Source organism: Schistocerca americana, chromosome 7 (genome assembly GCF_021461395.2).
Source record: "Schistocerca americana isolate TAMUIC-IGC-003095 chromosome 7, iqSchAmer2.1, whole genome shotgun sequence".
Taxonomy (NCBI): Eukaryota; Metazoa; Arthropoda; class Insecta; order Orthoptera; family Acrididae; genus Schistocerca; species Schistocerca americana.
This window is the reverse complement of record NC_060125.1, coordinates 533,858,484-533,883,791: the sequence shown is the minus strand read 5'-3', so window position 1 is coordinate 533,883,791 and position 25,308 is coordinate 533,858,484. Positions and strand designations below refer to the sequence as shown.

General features: G+C 39.9%; 1 protein-coding gene across 6 annotated transcripts; it reads right to left on the bottom strand.

Moving 5' to 3' along the window:
* Positions 1-1,016: 1,016 nt before the first annotated feature.
* Positions 1,017-20,007, bottom strand: LOC124622540. 6 transcript variants are annotated; one of them, XR_006980644.1, is made up of 4 exons: positions 19,669-20,007; positions 16,151-16,341; positions 15,783-15,910; positions 1,017-1,294 (listed from the first exon to the last, which is right to left on the bottom strand). XR_006980644.1 is itself a non-coding variant. In XM_047148275.1 (3 exons), the coding sequence occupies exons 1-3, from the start codon at positions 19,280-19,282 to the stop codon at positions 1,254-1,256; spliced, it is 306 nt and encodes a 101-aa protein (XP_047004231.1). In that variant the 5' UTR covers positions 19,283-19,405; the 3' UTR covers positions 1,017-1,253. The 6 variants fall into 6 exon arrangements, 1 of the variants encoding a protein (XP_047004231.1); XR_006980645.1 differs by lacking the exon at positions 16,151-16,341 and having other exon boundaries at positions 19,669-19,816; positions 19,931-19,971; XR_006980643.1 differs by lacking the exon at positions 16,151-16,341.
* Positions 20,008-25,308: the final 5,301 nt, after the last annotated feature.

The window sequence follows — 25,308 nt, the reverse complement described above, 5'->3', positions numbered from 1 at the left end:
TACATTTGGGCACAACTACCCTTACCATATTTACATCAGATAGTGTTGCTCAATAAAAACATGTTCATACAGAAATGTTTTCTAAAGTTGTGATAATTTGACTTTCCCATCCTAATATATATATGAAACAATTTGATTATATTTTAAGACTTGGTAAAAAATGCAAATGTGCACTCTCATAAAACAATACATAAGAACCAATAAAGATCTGTATCACAGACTAAAATTCTGAAAGTCTTTTTTCTGTAAGAAAAATATAGGAGAATACCATAACAAATTTAAAGAAATCTATAGGCTGGGAAATAACACGTGATTAGCTGACATGTACATGTAGATTGATGTGGAGGTCATATTATTGGTTGACGCATGTAATTATGCTAATACAAAATTTGTTCTATATCAAAAGATCATTTTTTGTTTATAATGTGACACAATAGAAGTGAATGAAATTTTTTAAAAAAATCTGTTCCAACTGCACTTTCTCTATATTTTTATTAGAAACAGCATATTTATTATGTGCCTCAAATCACATCGCTGTTGTTTCTCCTTTCCCCTTCATATCATTTTTCGCATATGGAAGATTTTGGTTTAGTGTCCTATTGACAATAAGGTAATGAGAGTGCACACCTTTATAGTAGATAAGGATGGAGTAGGAAATTTTCAAAGGAGCAATCCTGGCAGTCATCTTAAACAATTAATTGAAAGGATGGAAAACCTAAATCTGGATGGTCAAAAAGAGATCTGACCCTACTCCTGCAATACAAAATATTCACTTGTGGAATTGTTTGTAATCAATATGAGTTTAGATTCCATTTTTGAAACATTTCTTTATGCTTGACTAAAATAGGGTTTTAAATATATTATACAAACAAGGACAGACATGGATAACTTAATTATATTTTAATAAAGCATCTTGTAACAAATGCCCTAATTCTACATACATTTCTAACAATCATATAAAATTGATCAATAAGCTTAATTCATCTAAAAGCTAGCTACAAAATAATCTCCTACAGTGAAAGCTTTGGTAAATGCTACACACTAATGGCAAAACAAAGTTAATAAATACTTGTGAAATATCAATGTATGAAAAGATGGTACAAATGGCTCTGCTCTCAACAGATATATGCTTTAAAATAAATATTCTGTATCACACTTACAATCTATTACTGTGTTACAAATCATTGCAGACTAGTCTGATTAATGTGATGACGCAGCAAAACCTTTTCCAACCAAATAAGATATGGGAAATGTCATATGCTACTGATGATCTGCAAATTTCTGTTTGGAGACTCTGAAAAACAACAAACATTTTATGAAACAGAAAGCCACTCAACGCTTGTACATCACAAAATTTTCATAAATGTCAGTCATATACATGTAATGAATTCAAAAGTTCAAATAACATAATCTGTAGAATAGTTTTTGGGCATGGATCCATGTAGGGAGTGTAAGGTGAACATAAAGCAGGCTCTTACTTGAATATTTTCATGTCTTCCTAATCTTTTCAAGTTCCTACAGAGTTACTTTTTGCATTACTGTTTTATGAATTTATGATTTAACTGTCCCACTTCTTAGCTAGAAAACAGTAACTGTATTAGAAACACGTTTTCAGTTTTATGCATATAAAGCTTTTCTTTCACAGCATGTCAATGCAATACACTTCTCTCAGGTTTCTTGCCTTGTGAATTTTCAACATGTCCATAACATTTTGGAAGGCATGAACTCTTCCCATATTCACCAGACACACTCTGCAAATTGATGCAGCATAAAACCCAAGAAAATTTTTTTGCAACTTCTTAATGTATCCTTAGTAAACAATTTAGAAGCTGCCGGATATTTAAAAAAATCTGTTTGAAAGTTGGCCTTTCCAGTAACAACTCTCGAAAAGTCATTAATATTCTAAATAGAAAAATCTCCTAGTACTGTGAAAAATAATATCTCTCCTAACTGTTAACTGCAATGGACTGTCTCTTAGACCGCTATGATTTTTTTGTCTCGCGATATTTCACACACACCTGCAAAGCGGAACGAACTCTTCTGTGTACCTACCTATGGGACTGCAAGCTACATGTGCCAAAACTTTCACATTATTGCTGCTCTTTGTGTCGTATTTATGGGCCTTGAGAGGGTTCACAGATGTACCATAGAGTTTGCGTGTCATCGTTCTGTTGAATGCTACTTTTTCTCTATGACGGGGACAGCTGGACCTTCTATGCAACGTGCATGTACGACAGATATGGATGTTCAAGAACATCCCAGTGAATTCTCAGGTGAAGACTTAAGCAACAGTGATAATGATCCTGATTTCACAATATTTAGTGATCACAACACTAATTCAGAGCAGAACACAAAGTGACAAAGATGTGACAGCAAATGATGATGGAGAAAGTTACTTCTTTGGTAAGAGAAGATGTTTTCGCTGGAGAAAACAGCATCGCTGCCACCTAACGTAAGGAAAAGGCAAGACAACATCGTCTAGCAGCTTCATGGACTGCAACAGATGGCGAAAAGTCTCAGACAAAACCCTGCTGTTTTGGAGGTAATGAAATTGTTCTTTACCCAAGATATTCGAGATTAAATCATTATGTGGACAAATCTGAAAATATCTAAGTTTAGAGTACAGTACACAAATGATCACTTGTCCTATCTACAAGATGTTAATGTCACTGAACTGAAAGCACTATTGATCTATTAGAGTATTCAGCTATTTTCAAATCAGGGAATGAATCGGTTTACAGTTTGTTTGCAACTGACGGAGCAGGCAGAGGTGTTTTAGGATGCACTGCTAATAAAGAAATATTACTGTTTTTATTGTCTGTATTACTATTTGAGAACCCAGATGGCTGGGAGGAGTGAAAGGAAGTAGAAAAGTCAGCAGCAATTTCACAAATCTTCCTGTGTTTCATCAAAAACAGTCAACTTTGCTGTTCTGTAGGTGCAACAGTGTGTGTTGATGAAATGCTAGTAACTTTTTGTGGACGGTGTGGATTTTGAATATTTATGACAAACAAACTGGCAAAATACAGCTTGAAAATTCAGTGCTTGACTGATGCTCGTACAAATTACTTGTATAATGCGTACATTTTTTTCTGGCAAAGGCAGTGATGATCACACACTTTCACACTGTGAGGGAGGTCACAATAGGCTGTTGTTCGACTGATGAAACCTATTGAAAACACACAGAGAAATATTACAGGGGAACTGGTACTCACCAGTAGAAGTAGTCTATGAACTTTCGAAACAGGCCTCAAATATATTGATACACTGAAAATAAATAAAAAGGAGATACCACAGCAGTTTGTACCTAATAAGAAACAAGATATGAAGAGAACTTTTATGGTTTTACGGAAGACATGACACGGGTTTCCTTTGTGCCCAAGAAGTCCAAAGCTGCAATCCTGATCTTTTCTATGACCCATGCAGTAAACAATGATTCTGAATCAGGAAAACCTGAGCTCATCCTGTTTTATAACATGACAAAAGGTGGTGTGGACTGTCTCGACCAGAGTTTTGTAGCTTATTCATCAAGTCACTGCATGAGAAGTGGCCTTAGGCCATTTTCTTCACATTAGTGGATGTTGCTTGTTGTGTGAATTCTTATGTGTACACCAAGATTATCCAAAGGCAGAAATAAAGAAGAGATTGATCTCCATGAAGATTCTAGCAAGAGATCTTTCTGAACCTCATATGAAGCATAGGCTTTTTATTGGATGCTTGCCATGAGAACTGAGTGACAACATCAGAGGAATACTTCACATACAAGATGAGCCTCAGATACTGAAAGAACAGTTCGAAAAAGGAAAAACATGTGCCTTTTGCCCTCCTTGTCCGAAGAGAAACGTAAGATTTCCACATCAACAGTGTGGCGTTCCAATTTGTTTGGAGTGGTCTAGGAAGGTCTGTGTGAATTGCTAGCATAATGAAAATGACTGAAATATGACTCAGGGCCTCATAAGACTACATGATTAGTTTGTATTTGTTATTTTGAAAATAAAATATGGCAACGTTTCTCTCTTTCTTGAATTATGGGGTGCAATAGTCACTCTGCATTGAAACAAGAAGCACTAAACACAAAGCTGACTTTGCATAAAACTTCTCATAAACGAAGTGCATTTTTCCAACTAGTATGTTGTGAATCTGTAATATTATCTTCTGATGATAATATGTGAGTGAGTAGAGCTAACTACCTACTGTTATTTTCATAACACACAAATTAACAAGATACCACATATTCTGCTGTGTCTAAGGTTATTTATCTATTGTTATTTTCATAACACAAAAATTAAAAATATACCACAAATTCTGCTGTGTCTAAACATTTAAAATCCTGCACTGTTTAAAAACATCCAAATTTCCACAAAGTCTACTTCTCAGAAGTGTAATGAATGACAGGAAGTCAAGGAAAAAAATATTCATCAAAACACTGGTTTTGTACACAAAAAATAAAAATGCAGTCTGAGAGACCCCTCCATAGACCTGTGTTCCTGTCGATGTCCATAGCAGTTAAGGGCTCTGCCTATGTTCACTCTAAATAAAATAAGCATTCACTCCAGCAGTGCATTGATAATTATTTTGCTTGGCAAGAACATATTATAACAACCAGAGCAGGCTGTTCCAGCTCATATGCCTTTTGGTGGGCTGCAAGGCGCCTGCAGGAACAGGTAAGCAAACGGCTGACACACAGGGAATCAGGCAGCCAGGCCGTAGCTTACATGTCCGTTCTGGACTGATCGAACATGCACAGACAAGTGTGTCCAAGTGGATGGTTCATGCAAAACGGGCATATGATTGGGCTACCTAGCACATAGCCTATACCATCTGTGCCTACCCAGAAGCAAACCAAGAGGCCATCTTGCCCAAAGGGAAAGAACTAGAACTACAGATGGCTCTGGAACAGCATGAACTAGAAAATAAGTATCACCCACCTGAATACTAAAATTATAAAATTGTAAAAATGGTGGCAGAAGTGGTTTCCTATGTTTCTATAATACATTATGCAATATGCCTGATAATCATCCTAAAATAATTTTGCATAAGCACCTTTCATTGATGAAACTGTTAAAAACAGAAACAGAAAATATTAGTTACTTTGTAACACCAACACTTTATGTCATCCATAATTTTAAATCACTAGTAGATAATATTTTACTTATATCTGTGTATATATCATTACTTTTGTTCCACATTACAAACCATTTCTATACATGCAAAGCAATCTGTGAAAATACTGTATGGGTTGATCTATGTATAAGGTCGATAGAATTGTAAAGATAGGACAGAAAAACTGAAGGGAAGTACCTCTGAGTTAGAGAGACAGAAATGAGCAATGTGAAATGTGGAAGGCGTGCAGAGAGTACACCAAATGAGGACAAAGCACCAGTCAGTAGTCAGCCATCATAGTGAACACATCTCTGATCGTATATGGAGGCTCCATGGAAACTCCATAAAATTAAAGATGTGGAATACATAAACAGTGCTCCATGGCAACTGTTTATAAGAAGAAAAGCCATGTGCGAGCCATGTAAGCACTGAGACTGAAACTTCATTATATTTCATGATATCAATAAAGATCTTTGCACCATCACCTCCAAGCAATGTAACGCTTTGTTTAGCATTGTAAATGACATGATCCAGTATCTACGTGTGCATACACTTAATCAGTCAATTGGGTTCAATTGTGCAATTTCTTTATTCATTAAAAAGTAAGTCTGATATGAGACTGGTGGCCATAAGTTTACCTCACTACAATGTGTAATTACAGATTTGTGTGATCTAACAAAAACAATTTTTTTGCACACTAAGTACAGTATGTTTTGGAGAGAATTAATTATCTTTGAGTCTGATTGCCTGATTAACCATTAGCAAAATGATAACAATCTAACTTTTTTTGTAGAATAACAGCTCATACAACCTGTAGAGAAGTGTTGTGTAAAGGATAGTGTTATAACTTGTCTGTTTCATTTGGATGTCATACGAAATGAATGGACCTTGGTAGACTCATGAGCAGGACATGTGTCATGCAACTGTCACCATACATTTTTTCAGACCTGTCACTTGACACTGACATTTCCTATTCCATCAAATGCAGGGCCTCCATGGAACAAAATTCTACAGGTATATAGATAAAACCAAGAGCAAACTATCCACACTCAGAAATAATCAGCATAATTCTGTCACCAAAAGATGAATCCAGAGCCCAGATCTAGAGCACATGGTAAAATATAATGTGACTGACTTTTTTGGTTACTACACAACTTGTGCTATTTGCAGTCTCCTCTCAGATACCAGCTTCACTTGACAGTGCAGATGGAAACTCTTTCATTCACCATTCATTGTGTTCCCCAGATTCCACCAAGAAGGAGCATCTTCAGGAATGTGAAGTGATTCAAGACAAACATTAACATAAGACAAAGACATCACAGAAACATAATCTGTACAGTGTATTAACAGTAATTATCACTATACTGCTTGGTACCATTCATACCTGTGCAATCGAAATTTAACGAGTAAAATAATAAGACAGCTGCTTCTTTGAAACAAGCTGCTACCTCCTCAGCATCACTATATAGCTGCTGTTCGTCTACTATTAGAAGCTTAATATTTACTTAATTACAAGTGTATTTTTCAAGGAAAATATACTTACATCTTTAAATAATGAGTCCTATAGTACAGACAGTGTTAGAAGATTCCTGACAGCTCTTAGGGCTATAGTCAACTTTCATCTATGAAGCGCTAATGGCTGGAGGTGAAAACAGTAGCTATCTACAGAGCTGTGACAACAATGAGGCATTGCCATAGAGACATTTACAAAATTGTGTTATGTGACTGGCTGACATTGGCTTGAAAAGCTGCTGTGTCCAGCCCAACTGTCAGGGGCCAACTTGCACCAACTCAGCTATATATCTCATACATTATCACTTAAACATTATTACTTACCATACATCTTTACAATACACACTGCAATGTGCCATCTAGCTATCAGAGGTTTTCAATCACTGAATCTAGATATTCAGGTAATTTTTAGAAAGAGTGGCTAAGAAGTGTGTTTTTAACTTTCTTTTGAACTGGTAGGGATAACCAATTTCTTGCTTAACTCAGATGGGACATTGGTGAATATCTTATTACCAAAGCACCAGATGACTATGACTAAAGTGCAGCAACTAATGGTGGTCCAGTGTGGGCTGCAATAATCGTGGTCCAGTGTGGGCTGCAATAATCGTATAGCAGCAAAACTTGGTAGATATGCTAATGCGTTAATGTGGAACTGATTTGCCCTGCAAAAAAATTAGTTCCCATTTTGGGCACCAGATGCAAATATAACACTGTACACTGTTTGTATGATGGTACGATATCCACGCAGTCATTTTCCAAGCAACAACGTGAGTGAACAGTATGGCTATCGAAAAGAGAGATTGTGCACTGTTAGTGAAACTGTTATTTGTGAACAGTGGCAATTACAGTGCTGCACTGAGAAAATACTGCCGACTGAAACATCTGAGGAGAGGCCCTATGTCATTATGTGGTTTAAAGATGATAATGAAATTCTAAAACATGGGTAAGCTTGGTGGGGCACCTAGAAGAGGAAGGCGTCCTAGCATCTCTTCGATGGCTCCAGTTTTCATACTGAACAAATTGTGTAAGCAGTGGCTAATAATAAAATCAACATTATTCCCTTCTCACTTGTTTGACCTTTCCTGCCTACATACCTAATCCATCACGTACGGAAACATTTTTATAAGTCTTTCTTGCATTCACAGCATCAGATTGGCACCTGGTGGCCAAAATTGGAACTAATTTTTTTCCACTGTAAATCAGTTTTGCATTAACACATTAGAAAATTTACCAAGTTATGTTGCCATATGATAAGTACAGTCCACACTGGACCTCCATGAGTAGTTGCACTTTAATTATAATCTCCTGGTACATACACCCTTTTGAACCCTGGAAAAGGACACCAAAGTCTACATGAAAATTATTTTTGTGTCTTGTATTGTGTGTGTATATATCACAGTTTAGTTGAAAATGGTCTTTATTATAAGCAACAAAAATTATTGAAAGTAAATGTATCAAAAGGAAGCATAAGAATTCCAAGATCCTTAGAAAAGCTTCTGCAGGATTTACAGTTATCTGTTTTGTATAATGTTTTTCTTACTGCTCACTTCTGCTGTACAAACACTTTATTTACTTTAGGTACATTAGCTCATAAGATAATCCCGTAAAACATGGTGTGAAAATATGCAAAATAAGCCTTTTTCTTTTCAGGTCAACTGAATGAGAGATGTTTCTAAGGGAATAATACACTAAACTGAGTTTTTTTTTGTTTTGTTTCATTATTTACAACATGCTCCAGTACACACTATTTGTAATACTACATGTATGTACTTTGTGTGTGTGTGGGTGTAGTATACTGTTTGTGTTGGCTGATGATGATGAGAGAAGGGACAGGGCGAAACCAGGTGCCGGCACATAGCCTACTCCTCACGAATAGCTCCATAGGGGCTGCCAAACTTAACGTTGTCATTGGATGGATGGATCACCACCAACAGAGTCACATACCCTCATTTCATGAGAGAGTGTGGAGAGGCCTGATATTTAAACCAGAATGTTGGCACAAAATATGGCGATCATGAACTTTATGCAAACACTGGCAGTGAAATTTTTTTTTCCACCACCAGGATTTGAACCAGCTTACCCCCAGGTCAAGTGCCACCACACAAGTGTGCGTTAGCAACCTGGGCCACAGAGGCAGGTGATAGACTGAGCTTTTTCATTAACATATCTACATGTTTACTCCATTTTTATCTTGTTATCGAGGAGAACCCTGAGAAACACAGTGTGCATCATTCAGCGTATGACTATTAACATCTAATTCTGGTACAAGATGGTCGTTTGGTTGTTTGGAATAGAATTAGTCTTTGTGAAACAAAAAATTAAACTGTTTGGTGTAAACCAATTGTAGACCTTGTAGACCTGAGCTGTGTCTGCCATGGCTGAATTTATACTCTTGATTAGTATGTTTGTGTCATCAGAAACATTACATTTTTTAATTGCCCTTTAAAGTCATTGTAAGGTCATTTTATGTAGGTGAGAAACAAGAATGGGCCTATAATGACCCCTCTGGCACTCCACACATTATGTTCCTCCATCCAGTCTGTTAATGAGATCTTCTGCTGTCTGTTACGGAGCTAAGATACCAACCAGGTGAGACAGTTGCCATTTATGACAAAACACTTTTCTAAGTATATTTATAACAATATATGAAAAGGACAGACTGCTACTCACTGTAAAGATGACATGTTGAGCTACAGACTGGCAGAACAAAACAACTGTCACACCTTGAGCTTTTGGCCAAAACCTTCTTCAGGAAGTTAAATACAGACACAGTCACACAAGCAGGCACACCTCAGACACACGTGACTGCAACCTTCCAGCTGCTCTGGCCAGAAAGCAGTTGTGTCGGGTTGACTGGAAGCAGCAATCAGGATTAAGGTGCGGAAGGGGGAGGTACAGGAGGGTACAGGTGAGGGACAGAAATAAGCACTGCTGGACAGAGTGGGCAGGGCTAGATAGTGGCAGAACAAGGCTGCCAGGTACAGGGGGAAGGGAAGGGGGGGGGGGGGGGACAGGGACCAGAAAAGGAAAGGAGCAGAGTAAGGGAAAGACAGGTGGCTGCATTGGCAGACAGCAGTGCACAACGAGGGTGAGGGAATGTGAATTTAGAGGAGGCAATAGGACAGAGCAGTGGAAACTATTGGGTGGAGAGTGTACAGGCAGTAGGTTACCATAAGATGATGCCAGGGTGATTTCAGGAGCAGAGAATGTGCTGTGAAGATAACTCACATCTATTAAGTTCAGAAAGGCTCGTGGTGGAGGGGAGGACCCAGATGGCCTGGGTTGTGAAGCAACAACTGAAATAAAGGATGTTACGTTCATCTACATCTACATCTACATCCATACTCCGCAAGCCACCTGACAGTGTGTGGCGGAGTTGTAGAATTTTGGAATACGCATTACGTTCGAGTATAATGACTTTTCTGGAGACTAGAAATTTACTCTGTAGGAATCAGCATGCGTTTTGAAAAAGACAATTGTGTGAAACCCAGCTCGCACTATTCGTTCACGAGACTCAGAGGGCCATAGACACGGGTTCCCAGGTAGATGTCGTGTTTCTTGACTTCCACAAGGCGTTTGATACAGTTCCCCACAGTAATTTAATGAACAAAGTAAGAGCGTATGGACTACCAGACCAACTGTGTGATTGGATTGAAGAGATCCTAGATAACAGAACACAGCATATCATTCTCAATGAAGAGAAGTCTTCCGAAGTAAGAGTGATTTTGCGTGTGCCGCAGGGGAGTGTCGTAGGACCGTTGCTATTCACAATATATATAAATGACCTTGTGGATAACATCAGAAGTTCACTGAGGCTTTTTGCGGATGATGCTGTAGTATATCGAGAAGTTGTAACAATGGAAAATTGTATTGAAATGCAGGAGGATCTGCAACGAATTGATGCATGGTGCAGGGAATGGCAACTGAATCTCAATGTAGACAAGAGTAATGTGCTGCGAATACATAGAAAGAAAGATCCTTTATCATATAGTTACACTACAGCAGGTCAGCAACTGGAAGCAGTTAATTCCTTAAATTATCTGGAAGTAGGCATTAGGAGTGATTTAAAATGGAATGATCATATAAAGTTGATCGTCGGTAAAGCAGATGCTAGACTGAGATTCAATGGAAGAATCCTAAGGAAATGCAATTCGAAAACAAAGGAAGTAGGTTACAGTACACTTATTCGCCCACTGCTTGAATATTGCTCAGCAGTGTGGGATCCGTACCAGATAGGGTTGATAGAAGAGATAGAGAAGATCCAATGGAGAGCAGCACACTTCGTTACAGGATCATTTAGTAATTGCGAAAGCATTACGGAGATGATAAATAAACTCCAGTGGAAGACTTTGCAGGAGAGACGCTTAGTGGCTCGGTACGGGCTTTTGTTAAAGTTTTGAGAACATACCTTCACCGAGGAGTCAAGCAGTATATTGCTCCCTCCTACGTATATCTCACGAAGAGACCGTGAGGATAAAATCAGAGAGATTAGAGCCCACACAGAGGTATACCGACAATCTTTCTTTCCACGAACAATACGAGACTGGAATACAAGAGAAAACCGATAGAGGTACACAAAGTTCAACTGTACGTTGTGCCACATGGTGATCCACCTTGTTGTTGGCCACAGTTTGGCAGTGGCCATTCATCCTTGTGGACAGTTGGCTGGTAGTCATACCAACATAAAAAGCTGTGAAATGATTTAAGCAGCTCTTAGCACAGGTGGTTCAACCTCTGACAGGGTACAATAACCCTGTGACAGGATTGTAATAGCAAGTGCTATGTGGGTGGATTGGGCAGGTCTTGCACCTGGGTATCCCACAGGGCAATGATTCCTGTGGCAATGGGTTGGGATTGGGAGATCTAGGGATGAACTAGGATGTTGTGGAGGACGGGTGGTGACAGAACACCACTTTAAGAGGGTTGGGAAGGAGCTTAGGTAAGATGTCCCTCATTTCAGGGCATGATGATAGATTATCTTTCATCCAATAGATCTATGACCAGCCCTGAAATGAGGGTCATCCTACCCAAGATCCTTCACACAGCCCTTAAAGTGGTTTTCTGTAACCCGCCAAACCGCCACAACTTCCTAGTCCATCCCTATGTCATTCCCAATCCCAACCACTTGCCACAGGGGTCATATCTCTGTGAAAGACACTGGTGGAAGACCTGACAAATCCACCCACCCAACACTTACTATTCCAGTCCTGTCACAGGCTTATCCTATCCCAGCAGAGGCCGGGTCACTTGTGAATGAAGCCATGTCACAGACCAGCTGTGCTGAAGTCACTGTACAACTTTTTATATTGGTATATCTAGCAAACAGCTGTCCACAAGGATGAATGGCCACTGCCAAACGGTGGCCAAGATCAAAGTGGATCACCCTGTAGCACAACATGGAGTTGAACATAACGAGCTTCATTTCAAAGACTGCTTCATAACCTGGGCCATCTGGATCCCTCCCACCATGAGCTTCTCTGAACTGCAGAGATGAGGTGCTATCCTTACATCATATTTCCACTCACGAAATCATCCCGGCTCAACCTACAGTAAGCCACCATCCCCACACCTTCCACCCAAGTTTCCACCCCCTCTGTCCTATAACCTCCTCCCAATGCAGTCTGCTCGCCTTCACTGTATGCTGCTCTAAGTCAGTACATCTTCTGGACTTTTCCCCTTCTCTGCTCCTCATTCCCCACCCCCACCCTCCCAGTTCTGCACCTGGCAGTCTTGTTCTGCCACCACTTAGTCCCGGCACACTCTGTACAGCAGTGATGATTACTCCCCCCCCCCCCCCCACCCCCTCCTCACACCCTGCTATCCCACCCTCTTCCCGGCCCCACTCGTGATTGCTGCTTCCAGTTGCATTTTGACCGGAGCAGCCAGAAGATTGCAGTCATGTGCACGTGAGGTGTGCTTGCTTAAGTGACTGCATGTGTTTTTTCCTTTCTGAAGAAGGCTTTGACTGAAAGCTCAATGTGCAACAGTCTTTTTGTTGTGACTGTCTGAAACTCAACATGTCATCTTTACAATGAGTTGTAACCTATCCTTTTCATAACAGTGTTGAAATTCCAACCTATACTTTCCATTGTTTGATTCTCACTAAGTATAATTTTTTGATTCATGATATCAGAGGCTTTGGTAAGTTCCCATAATATACTGACAGGATAATCATTTTTCTTGTTTAGCTCTGCTTGCACTTTGTTTGTTTAGGGTTGTATTTGCTGTGTGTGGAGAATTCTTTATGAAAAACAAATTAAAGGCAGTTAACAATTTCTGGTCCATAATTGAGTCATTATTCTATCATAGGCTACTTCCTCAAATACTGCTAAGAAGACTGGAAGGAGTGATATAGGTCTGTCACTAGTGGTGGTTTGCATATCTCCATTTTTGAAGATGGGTATTGGTTCAAATGGCTCTGAGCACTATGGGACTTAACATCTGAGGTCATCGGTCCCCTAGAACTTAGAAGTACTTAAATCTAACTAACTTAAGGACATGACACACATCCATCCCCAAGGCAGGATTCAAACCTGCAACCGTAGCTGTCGCGCGGTTCCAGACTGAAGACCCTAGAACCGCTTGGCCACACCGGCCGGCTTAAGATGAGTATTATTACAGCATATTTTCATTAAGTCTAGCAGCAAATATCTCCCAAGTCATTGATTAATTACAAAGATACCTTCAGGATAATCCTATCAAGTCAGCACAAGATCTTAGTGCTCTATTAGAAACACCAATTTAGAGAGAAAAATCACTAATTTTTAATGAGCTGATGAATTCTATTCATTTAGAGGATGCATTTTTTGAGAGTAATGTACATATTGTATGCAGTGTTTGCACGATTAAATCTAAACACATCTGTATTTGGTTGTTTATTACTCTATGCAGTGAGCTGATGAATTCTACTTTGGGGTTGTATTTTTTGAAACTAATGTTTGTTTGTATTGCAAGCAGTGTCAGCACAAATAAATCTAAACACATCTGTACTTAGTTGTTTATTACTCTATGAAGTGTTTGCAATGACAGTAAGCACATAATCACTGAATCTAGTGGCCAAAACTTGAAAGCATCACCATTTCTTCCAGAACCCAGAACTATTTTCGGGAGCTCATTTTCATTTCGATGACTAGTTTTGTTTGTTCCTTTTTTAAGCATGTTCCAAAGAGTTTTTGCTTTATTCTTGGAGTGTTTTATTGTTGAGCATAGTAATTGGGTATTGCTTTTTTTTAAATGTCTGAATGGAGGATTCAACAATGCTGCTGGTAATCAAGTTTCAAATCTTGACTATTGCTTGTTCTCTGGATTATGCAGGGCTCTCTCTCTCTTATTAACACAACATACTTTAATCCTATCTGTTATCCACACCTTTCATTGCACCATATATCTCATTCCACACACCCCATTGGCTCAGTCTCCTCTAGTCTCTACAACTATCTCTCCTGCTGTCTATCCCCTATTCCCAATCCTCCATCCTTCTGCTTCTACAGTAGTGTCTCCCTCCTTTCCTTCTCAGGTTGAATCCTGGCACTGAAACATTTTCACTGCCAGTATTGCTGTGGGAAAAGGACGACAAATGATGGAGTTCAAAGGTGGTCCTTATGACAGACATTAAGCTTGGCAGACTCCTTGGTGCTACTCAGAAGGAGTAGGCTATGTGTTAGCATGAGGATGATCAACCTGTTGAACTGGACCATCATAATGGCCTATTTAGTATGTTTTTGAGAGAAGCCTATGTATCAATAGCAGTCTTCACTGTCTTCCTGCATTTCATCCACAAACATATCACTGTGCTCTAGTAAACACTCACCACTGTCATCCACAACACCATGTTACACAACTGGAACCTTATGCTAAATAAAAAAGAGAGTGGCTTTAGCTTAATATTTCAGTGGACCCAAAGAACATCAATTGAAATGGATCACAATGTTCAAGTTGAAATTAATGCATAAGCAATGCAACACCTATAGCACGAGTAATTCTAGACATAGCACCTATGGAACTATAGGGACTGTTTATCTACAACTGCACTTAAAACAAACCAAGTTTTCTTTATTTCTTTAGTTACAGTATGAATCACATGCAATTAACATTCATTTAACAAGCATAGTATTTATTTGAACCTGTTCTTAATGACTGAGGCAAAATAATTATAAATCACTAAGAAACAGCAAAAAGAAAGGGAAAGATCCCCCCACACACACACAAAATATTATGCAAGGAAACTTATGGGATAAGATGCGATACAAGAAAAATGCAGAACATAGAATACCTTGCTGCATTACAGCATGTAACAGCTGTGTAACCTTTAGTATCAAAAGTGGGTGCAAGGGAAGGCCACAACTACCAGATTTCAGACAAGTGAAGCTGTTTTGTTATCTTTTACAGTTTATATGTTGCCAGAAAGTCTACTTTTAATAAATAAAAAGGGAAATTATGAAGTGACTACGTTTATCCTAACATTATTAATACTATCAGCCATTCCTACTCAAAAAGTAATTGCCTCCACAGCTTCGACAAAAATGTAATACAGACAAGCAAATTGTTATGTTAGCTGATCAGTATTCACACAGAAAATATATAAATTGCAATTGCAACCATTGTGATAAGTTGCATACATTAAGGAGGATAAGTGACTGCCTCAACTGAAAGTAATGACAACATTATGAAAAGGATAGACTGCTACTCACCATAAAGAGGAGATGTTTGAGTAGCAGACAGACATGACAAAAAAACTGCTAAATATCTGAGCGTTCAGTCAAACAAATGGCCCCCCCCCTAATGTAAACAAAACACACACACATTCACAACTCACACACACATTGACCACTGACATACAGTGGTCACGTGTGTGTGAGTTGTGCTTGCATGGATATATGTGTTGTCTACTTTAGAAGAAGACCTTTTGGCCAAAATCTCACATTTTAACAGTCTTTTTGTTGTGCCTGCCTGCAACTAAACATCTCTATGTGGTGAGTACCTATTTATCTTTTTCATAATACTGTCACTTTCAGTTGTGACAGAAACTTAGGTCTAATGGCAGTGATAGTTTAAGAAACAGTGTTTTGATCAAATGTTTCATCACCAAGTTCACTTAAATATAATGACCATCATTCAATTCATGATGATAGAGACAAAGACAGATCTTTATTTATTTTCAGACTCACCGGAGCAAATCTTGTGAAACCAGAAATTCTTGACGTTTCTAGCTTCTTTTAGGTTGTCCAGCACCACTTCCCTTATTTGACAAGAGAATGGTCTTAACATCATTTCTGGCCACTGCATGCTGCATAGGCTGTTACAAACACACAATGGTCATCACTATTAGCTAAACAAACAGCAAATATTTGCTCTAAATCTAGTCCAAAATTCATACCTTACTCGATTTGCCTCTGAACAAAATACAGGTTGAATAATGTAATAAACAGTAACAGCTACAGAATAAGCAAAAGATGACAATACATTATAGACAAGTTGGCATAAGATGATCCCTGACAGCTGCAGTGAGCTGGGTGCAGCAGCTTCACAGACCTACCTCAACGAATCACATGCCGCGATTTTGCCACAGCTGTGTAGAACGCTACCCGTTTTTGCCTGCAGCAATTATCACTTCGCGCTGAATGCTGGCAAGAGCGCTGTGAGCTGTCAGGGATCTTCTTAGACCATTTCAGCTATAGCTTTCAGACTCAAGGGTTTCACCCCGTGATAAACAAGAGGAAAGGGTCTCTAGAAAAAAAAATTCATAAATAAAGTGCATGCTGAATATGTTATGATTGGACATGATACACACACCATTTCTACTTCAAAATTACATAATGCATTAATTTTACAGCTCAGTTATATTAATATGATTCTGTTGCGAAATATGTGCAAGAAATAATATATTGCACATGCAATACAGAATTCTGTGCAGACAATATGTACGCTCGACATGCCATACAAATTTGTTTTGGAACTTCTACATCCCTACTCCAATGTGTACAGCTACAGTTCTATAACATAGTGCTTTACCATCATTTCTATAAAGGGAAGAGATGGATAAAGAAGAATATCTGTATCTCATATGAGTTCTCACCTTTGACTAGTGACATAGAAAACACGACAAATGCTGTAAACAACTTGAAGACTCCAATAACGTAATATCAGTGGTGATTTTTTCAAACGTTCTATGCTACAGATCAGTCAGTCACCCCAACCATACTTTTTAGTTTCATATTTTTTCAATTACCAACTCAAAACCAAACTGTTACCTTTCAACCTAACCAAGACCTCAGGCAACGCTACAGATCAGTCTGTCACAACAACCAAGTTATATTGCCTTCACATTTGTAGGCTTCCTCAACTGAAGAACTGAATATACACAACAAAATGTGATGTCACAGCAGCCATTACTGTTATGTCAATTATATAGGATATTCGTCTTGAGTCAAAAAAACTAATGTGACTGAGTTCTGAGACAGGGAATCAAGAACCATCAATCATAATGCTTGTTTTATGACCATAAGTTGCCAATATACATAAGATAAATGTACGTCCAAGCTTTTCCAGGAAAATACACCTGAAAAGATGCCACATAGGTCTAACATCAAACATATAACTGTAATGGACTAAACTTTGAATTATGAGCTAGCACAATATCACAAGTTTGATAATGATATAGATATAAAACCTAATAATATGCAATGATGGAAATATGTAGATTTTTGAATGCATTGCTGTTATACTGTGCTGGAAATGGCTTACAATTCAGGACCACAAGCAGTGATTGAATTGAAATGAATTGTAGTGAACTGCAGAGAATAGTTGATACTGCAAGTAAAAAGCAATTGGGCTTCCAGCCGTCTGGCAGTGTTAATATACCATGACATTTCAATGGGTGTCACACTCAATGTCTTTGCCAGAAGACACTCACTGAAACTTCATCCTACTTTAAAACTGCCACCCGTATGGAAACCCGAGATTTCCACCAACAGTGCATGTCGGGAGAGCCTGTATTCACAAAGAGCTTATACTGCCACAGATGGGTTTGAAGGTGATAATTTAGTTGTGAATTGGTAGAGCCAATGCATGTAAATCCGAAAAAAAGACTGCAGTAATACACTGTTGCACAGCCTGATGTCTACATTCACACCATCTTTGGTGCATTTTTCATTACAAAATTTAAAGTGCAAGGTATTAAATTCAGAAAAATCTGTTTTAAATAAAAGAAATTTCCTTCGAGTGTTTTGGTTCCTATATGATATGTAAACTAAAACAATTGCAATGTGACCCAATTGTGTAACCCTTAACATAACCTGTGTCAAAAATATTGTTTTAAGGTTTTCTTTCACAACTTTGATGTTAACAACATCTGAACTCTTTGTATCATCAATACTCCAAACAATGGAAAATCCAGGACGGAATAATGACAAAATTATGAAAATATTATAAAAAGGATAGATTGCTGTTCACCATATAGCTGAGATGTTGACTCACAGACAGGCACAACAAAAAGACTCAAAACATGTAAGCTTCCAGCCAAAAGGCCTTTTTCTTAATTGGACAAACACACACACACACCTGCGTGCATGACCATTGCCTCTGGTTGCTGAGACCAGACTCTTAAGCCAGTCTGTGACTCAACATCTCCACTGTATGATGAGCAGCAATCCACCTTTTACATAATTTTACCATCTACATTTGATAGAATTCATTGTTTTCATGAGCTACAAAGGAGCTGAATTATAAGTATAAAAAATTATGATTTCTAATGAAAATTTGGGTATGAGTTTGCCACACAAACATCACCTACTGAATTAGTGCCACTGGCACGAAGTGCTCATGTTCATCTATTCTTATGATGCTCCCTTGAAGTAGTGTCTCACACTGGGACTTACATAACCACTGTTAATGAGAGGTAACAACTCCAACAAGAGAAGCAGGTCACACACTGCTTATGTATTCCCCAGGGTCATTGTCCGACATTTCTTCAGTTCTCACAGCAGAACGCTGTATGTAACTGTAACATAACCATGTGGTTTTTTTTTATCCAGATGCGAGCCTTCTTATCACATTAGTGTCAAAATATGCTTATTTAAAGTCCAGATTTGATTCACTTAGAATGTTTGGCATTTTCACACAATATACAATAACGCAAAATATTCCATTGAGGAGTTAGATGCTCCTTTTATTATTAACTCATTGGTCATTAAAGCTAAGAATACAGCTGGTAGTGCATATGCTAGTTTGGGAAGTCTTTATGTCTTTCTCAACTTCTGGTAAATGTTGTGAGGAACTTTTAACAATGTGGTAAGGACTTCTTCCTGTCATCATGGCAAATGGCTTGTTTCCTTTGGTGACAGTGTGAATCTGAAACGTAAGCCGCAACTTAAGTTTTAACAGAGCACGACCGAAGGCTCCAACTGGACAATACAAACAAACAAACAGCACCCAAGTTACATAAAAATGTCAGTGCTAGAACATAGATATGAAGTTGTTTAATGTATCCTCCCCGTATCACCAACTATAATTAGCTATGAGCTGGACGATACCTGAAGGGACTACGTGGTGCGGAGGAAGCAAGTCCGATCTCCGTTTTACACAGTGCCCGAATGAGGAGCCGTGCGGGTGGAACAATCTCTACTGCCCCTGCCCAGTTCATCAGTAGGCCCCTTAATCTGTAGTTCATGCTTCCGAGAAAGCAGATGTCATGCACGAAAATAAAGTTCACCGAAATGTTGCTCGCAATCAAAACTGCAATAGTTTTATGTGCAAAATTTTTAATAATGATCCAAACCGCAACAATTACGTACTCATTACCATGAAACAGGACCTACGAAACTGAGTACAGTACCGTACAACACAGTAACACAGCAGTCAACAATTGCTACGTCACACAACAGTCAGCTGGGCAATGTTGGCTGCGACCAAAAATAATGTCTACCGGTGGAAGCCTTCTGCTGTCTTATGACTTCTAACGATTTAAGGATAGGAAAGTACGACGCTGATAGATCAACTATGAGTTAACGAACTGTAACGCTACTGATATGGTTTGTTACCAATAAACCTACTCACCACAAAAATCATCAGTCGCCACAAACGTTCGAATACCACACGCCACCGTACGAAAACCCTGACATAGCGAAAAATCTTCTCAATATCTGATATGCATATAAGAACGGTTCAAAACTCGGAAACAAAAAGCGATCTCATTACAGCATCTCTGAAACCCCCATCAGACACGCAATTATAGGCCGATCTTGTTACGTCACACAACTTTTACCATTTGCAACAAAGCAGCAAAACAACATATACATTTGGAACTTATATGCTTCACCTAACATACAGCCTTGCTAATTTGGTTTAGGGAGAGATACACCATCATTCATGGGCTATCTAAAATGAGCCACGTTGCCAACCATCGCGCTTTATATTGTGTATAGATCTTCCCTCAGACGACTAGGTACTAATTTTTTTTTTTTTAAATGTCCAAAGCCTATTTAAAGCGATTAACGTATAAAATTGTCATGGTAGTGGTTCCAATACAGTTAGAGTCTGCATCTCCCTTTTTTATCCTGTTAAAACCCGTGTAATTTAAGTCAAGTGTAAGATTCTACTCTACTATTCTTTGACTGTGATCCTCATCCCCCCCCCCCTCCTCCAAATTGAAATTCACTGTAAGTGAATTTCACTTAAATTAACAACCCTTAGAATCACACTGCAATACCTACTTTTCAAGCCGAACTAGCAGGTAGAGTACCGGTACCTATTCCTGTTACAGATATTCGATAGCTGTATCATAACAACAAGAACTGCAGTCATACAAAAGGCCTGCAGGTTGTGTGTATAGTGACGGGGTCACACGATATCTACGTCTGCGTTTACATACTTACTCTGTAAACCAATAGAAAGTGCATGGCAGAGAGCACTGAACCACATTTCTGGTTTCTTCATATTCTAATCGCGTATGGAGCGCGGAAGAATGCTTAAATGCATCTGTGCACCCTGTAATCTTGTCTTCACAAACTTTAAGATACATAGGGGCCTGACGAATATCTTTAGATTCTTCACTTAATACTGGTTCTTGAAACTTTGTAACAAGGTTTCTGTGGGATAGCAGGCATCTGTTTTCATGCGTTTTCCCGTTCAGATTTTTCAGCACTTCCGTGACGCCCTCAAATAAACCTGCGTGAGTTTAGAAATAGCTATTACAAAAAAAAATATCAGCACTGCCTCACGAATTGTATTGTTCCGGGTGCTTAGTCTCCGCAAAAACAAACTACAAACATCTGCATTGAGTTATTTGTTATCTGTCTCTCTCCACCGTAATCGCACAAATTGCGTGTTTGCCAGTCTCTAACATCAAACGATTTTATGGCGCACTATGGCTAAAGTTCGTTAATTGCCCTCGGATTGTAATGAGCGATGTTGCTGTATCACAGCTGCCGATTTTACTTGGACTGTCATTTCGAACTTCGACTACCGTAAATTCTCCAACTACGGTCCTTGAGCACAACTATGGTCCAAACTGTTATGAAGACTCCACCCAGTACCGTTTGGTAGAGTTGTGGCGATTCGTGAATGAGTCGCTCATTTGAACGACTCTAAATAAAGAATCGTAAGAATCGAATCGTGATACGGACGAATCGTCGTTCAAAAGAATCGTAAGAACGATTGCGTGTTTCCGAGTCGTGACGATTCCAAGTTCCAACGATTCATCGATTCTTAGTACGCTATGCTTCGAAGGCAACTTCCGAATCATGCCGAGTCGTGCCGAATGATTACGACCGCCAGATGGCAGTCAAGTGGAGGATGCGTGTGAATAAAGGAAGCAATTTTGCACTACCTCTCGCACAAATCGACTCCTCTTTCCTGGCATACTGAAATAAAACAATAGATGCAATCAAATCAAATCAAGGCATTACACGTATAAATCGAGAATCACACTTGTAACGTTATATGCATGTTTTCTCATAAATAAACTATTTCTGGCGTATCTTATCATGACAGTTCGATTCTAACCCCATTGGCAATTTCACCAATGTCCTGCCACCTGTGAGTAAGATGTAGAACTTTTTGCATTCCGTAAGAATCGTGCCATCGCAGACTAGAATGAATCGTGAAAGAATCGTGAACGAATCGTAAGAATCGATTCTCAATGTGAGATTGAATCGTAGGAATCGAATCGGGAAAAAGAATCGTGTTGCCCAACTCTACCGTTTGGTAAAGGCCGAGAGCTACCATCGCTCTCGAAATTCTGAGGTGCTCTGCCCTCTACTGGCAGGTTAAGAAACTGCGAGGTCGGGCATGGTAAAGCACCAACCACACTTCACAGTAGCCATAGCGAAAACGTGAAGAGGCTCGTTTTCAACTTGGTTGTCCGACTTTCCTTCGTACTGAGAGCAAGGTAAAAGTTATCTTCTTTGAATTGCCTTTATTTAGCTTTTAATATATTTGGAATAGATTATCTTTTGTTTGGTACATATCTGCTGACGTTATCTATGAGAAATGTGCAATAAAAGTAAAACGTGTGACACTGAGCACATCTATAGTGCACTTTCCAGGATGGACCATAATTGTGTCCCATGCTCTTGACTGTTAAAAATACATTTCTTGGCACGTAATTAATAGCATGAAGACAAATGAAGAGTGATATGGCATTTTTTTAGGCAACTTATAGACAGCAATGAGTGATCGTAAGAGATCAATGAGGAAGACTGAGGGTCCCCCATACAAACCTTATTCTGAGGCTGTGACGCAACAATGTTTGGAAGATATTGAGGCAAACAGACTATCGTCTCGCAAGTTTATATGTGTGAAGCGCCATGTCTTTGAAACGATGTTCTTTGACTTTACTTTCAGTTCACTTTGTCTATGTCTCGCTACACACCATATTCGACAATTCTCTTGTATTTGTTTTGTTCAGTGTTAAAATGTCCATTCAACTGCAAAAGTGTGTTATTACAGTTCTACGCCACATAATACCTACAGTGGTGGTCCTGACATCATCGGCGTGTGTTCGAAAATTATTTTGTGCTTCTTTTCATCATTAACAGACTTCATGTGCCAGTCCACATTGTCTTCAGAATAATGGATCTACAAGTGTCTTCCAGTGCAAGCATAGCAGACCTAATTGACTTTGCTTCTGATCATGAATATACAGGTATACCTAAAGTATGTCTGGTTAAAAGTGAACAATTACCCATTCCCAGCCATGCCGGCAGCCACTTAACCTTAACTGGCTCAACATGGCCACCATCGAGTGCAACTACACAACAAAGGCTGCTTCATGGACAGTGCTGGTTCCACGCTACTCATGGAGACACCACCCACTACTGCCGCACACCTTGCGCCTTTTCCAACCGAGACCTGTGGCCATGCTTAGGCACTACATTCCACCACGACCCTTCACGACACCTTCCTTCTGACGCCACACCACTTGCTCCAGCGGCGCAACGCCTTATGCCACTGATTTGTCATTGGGCACTTGCTTTCTCATCAACACTGGCTCCAAAGTCAGCATTATCCCAGCCAAGCACATGGCCAGCATGCTTTCTCCTGCTAACCTTGCTCTGATCGATGCAAATCACTCTCCTATCGCAGTCCTTGGCTCCATCAAAATGTCGCTTCGCCTGTCACCGGTCGCCGCCTTTCCTTGGACTTTCCACATTGCCAACTTGGATGAACCTGTGATTGGGTTGGACCTCCTACACCATTACGAACCTTCGCCAGACCTGCAGGCCGCCACGCATCTGGTTCTACCGTTCCGTGCTCAAACGAGTTCAGCACGACTTCGCTCTCCGCCTCCTTGGCAACACTTTCTATATATGCATCTCTGCTCGAGCATATTACTACACAGCTCTCCGATTCCCCAGCTGTGCAACCACAAATCAACAAGCTCCGCACACAGAACGAGGCATTATGCGCCCGCATTGCCGGCGCCTCTGCTGATTTGTCACATCCTTGGAGTACGATCGACAGCCTGTCCCCAGAGCCACTTCTTTTGGAACTGTCAACCGCTTCTACTGCATCTTCACACTGCATCACTCGTGTCAAGTATCCCTCCCCCTGCTACCGGTTCCACACCATCGCTGGTGAATCTACAGGACGCTCATGTTCTTGCTTCACAGGATTCCTTGCATCGCGTGGCTGCTGCGCCACGCCCTCAGTTCTCATCTGATGCCGACACCCTGCCCACACCACTCCGGCCCTGCAAGGATGCTTATGTTCTCGCTTCGCGAAATTCCTCACATCGTGCGCCAGATGCCACCTTCATCTGCTGCACTGGCACGAGGATTTTGTGTTGAAGTGAGCTAGCTTTGCCCCTGTGCTCCACACTGCTGGGGCAGGTGAGGGGGGGGGGGGATGCTCTGTGGCGACCATGGCGTGAAGCGCCATGTCTTTGAACTTATGTTCTTTGACTTTACTTTCAGTTCACTTTGTCTATGTCTCGCTGGACCGTGGTTGACAGCTTCTCTTGTATTCGCTTTGTTCAGTGTTAAAATAAATGTTCATTCAACTGCAAAATAATAGTTAGCATTTTCAACGTAATTTTGATGTTCTTTGTGGTTGTCACACTTAAAAATTTGACATATAGAAGACTCACTCATCTAAGACAAAGACAGGGATTGGCAATGCACACTTTGTTATACCTATATATGCTCCATTATCCATATATCCTCACGTTCTGAGAGCCCCTCCACCTGCACAGTTCAATGCGATCGCGTATTGCCCTCCCATAAATATGAAATCAGGGAGAAATGCCCCCCTGAAAAGTCACAGATGGGTAAAGTGGACAGTGTCACAATAACATCAAACGGTGAGTGTATCGTGTTCAGACATATGGAGCTCAGTACGCCTACGCAACGTTATGCCCCCCCCCCCCCCACTCCATAACACCTGGAGCACTAAAACAATCACGTTCAACAATGTTCCTGGGGGCATTACGTGTTCCCTCCTCTCGCCATGTGAAGGTATGTCCAGCATTTCCATGTTTCACTATGTTTCTGGATGCATTTATGTGATCCCACCGCCAGCATTGTCGAACATGATCGTTTTGGTGGTCCAGGTATTATGGTGTGGGGATGTACAGGGTTATTACAAATAATTGAAGCGATTTCACAGCTCTACAATAACTTTATTATTTGGGATATTTTCACAATGCTTTGCACACACATACAAAAACTCAAAAAGTTTTTTTAGGCATTCACAAGTGTTCGATATGTGCCTCTTTAGTGATTCGGCAGACATCAAGCTGACAATCAAGTTCCTCCCACACTTGGCGCAGCATGTCCCCATCAATGAGTTCGAAAGCATCGTTGATGCGAGCTCGCAGTTCTGGCACGTTTCTTGGCAGAGCAGGTTTAAACACTGAGTCTTTCACATAACCCCACAGAAAAAAATCGCATGGGGTTAAGTCGGGAGAGCGTAGAGGCCATGACATCAATTGTTGATCATGATCTCCACCATGACCGATCCATCGGTTTTCCAATCTCCTGTTTAAGAAATGCTACTGCTTTAGCCTTTTCCGTAAGATTTTCCAAACCGTCGGCTGTGGTACGTTTAGCTCCCTGCTTGCTTTATTCGTCGACTTCCGTGGCTAAGCGTGAAACTTGCCCGCATGCGTTCAACCGTTTCTTCACTCACTGCAGGCCGACCCGTTGATTTCCTCTTACAGAGGCATCCACCAGTTGGTGGATCTTTGTTGAACTTCGT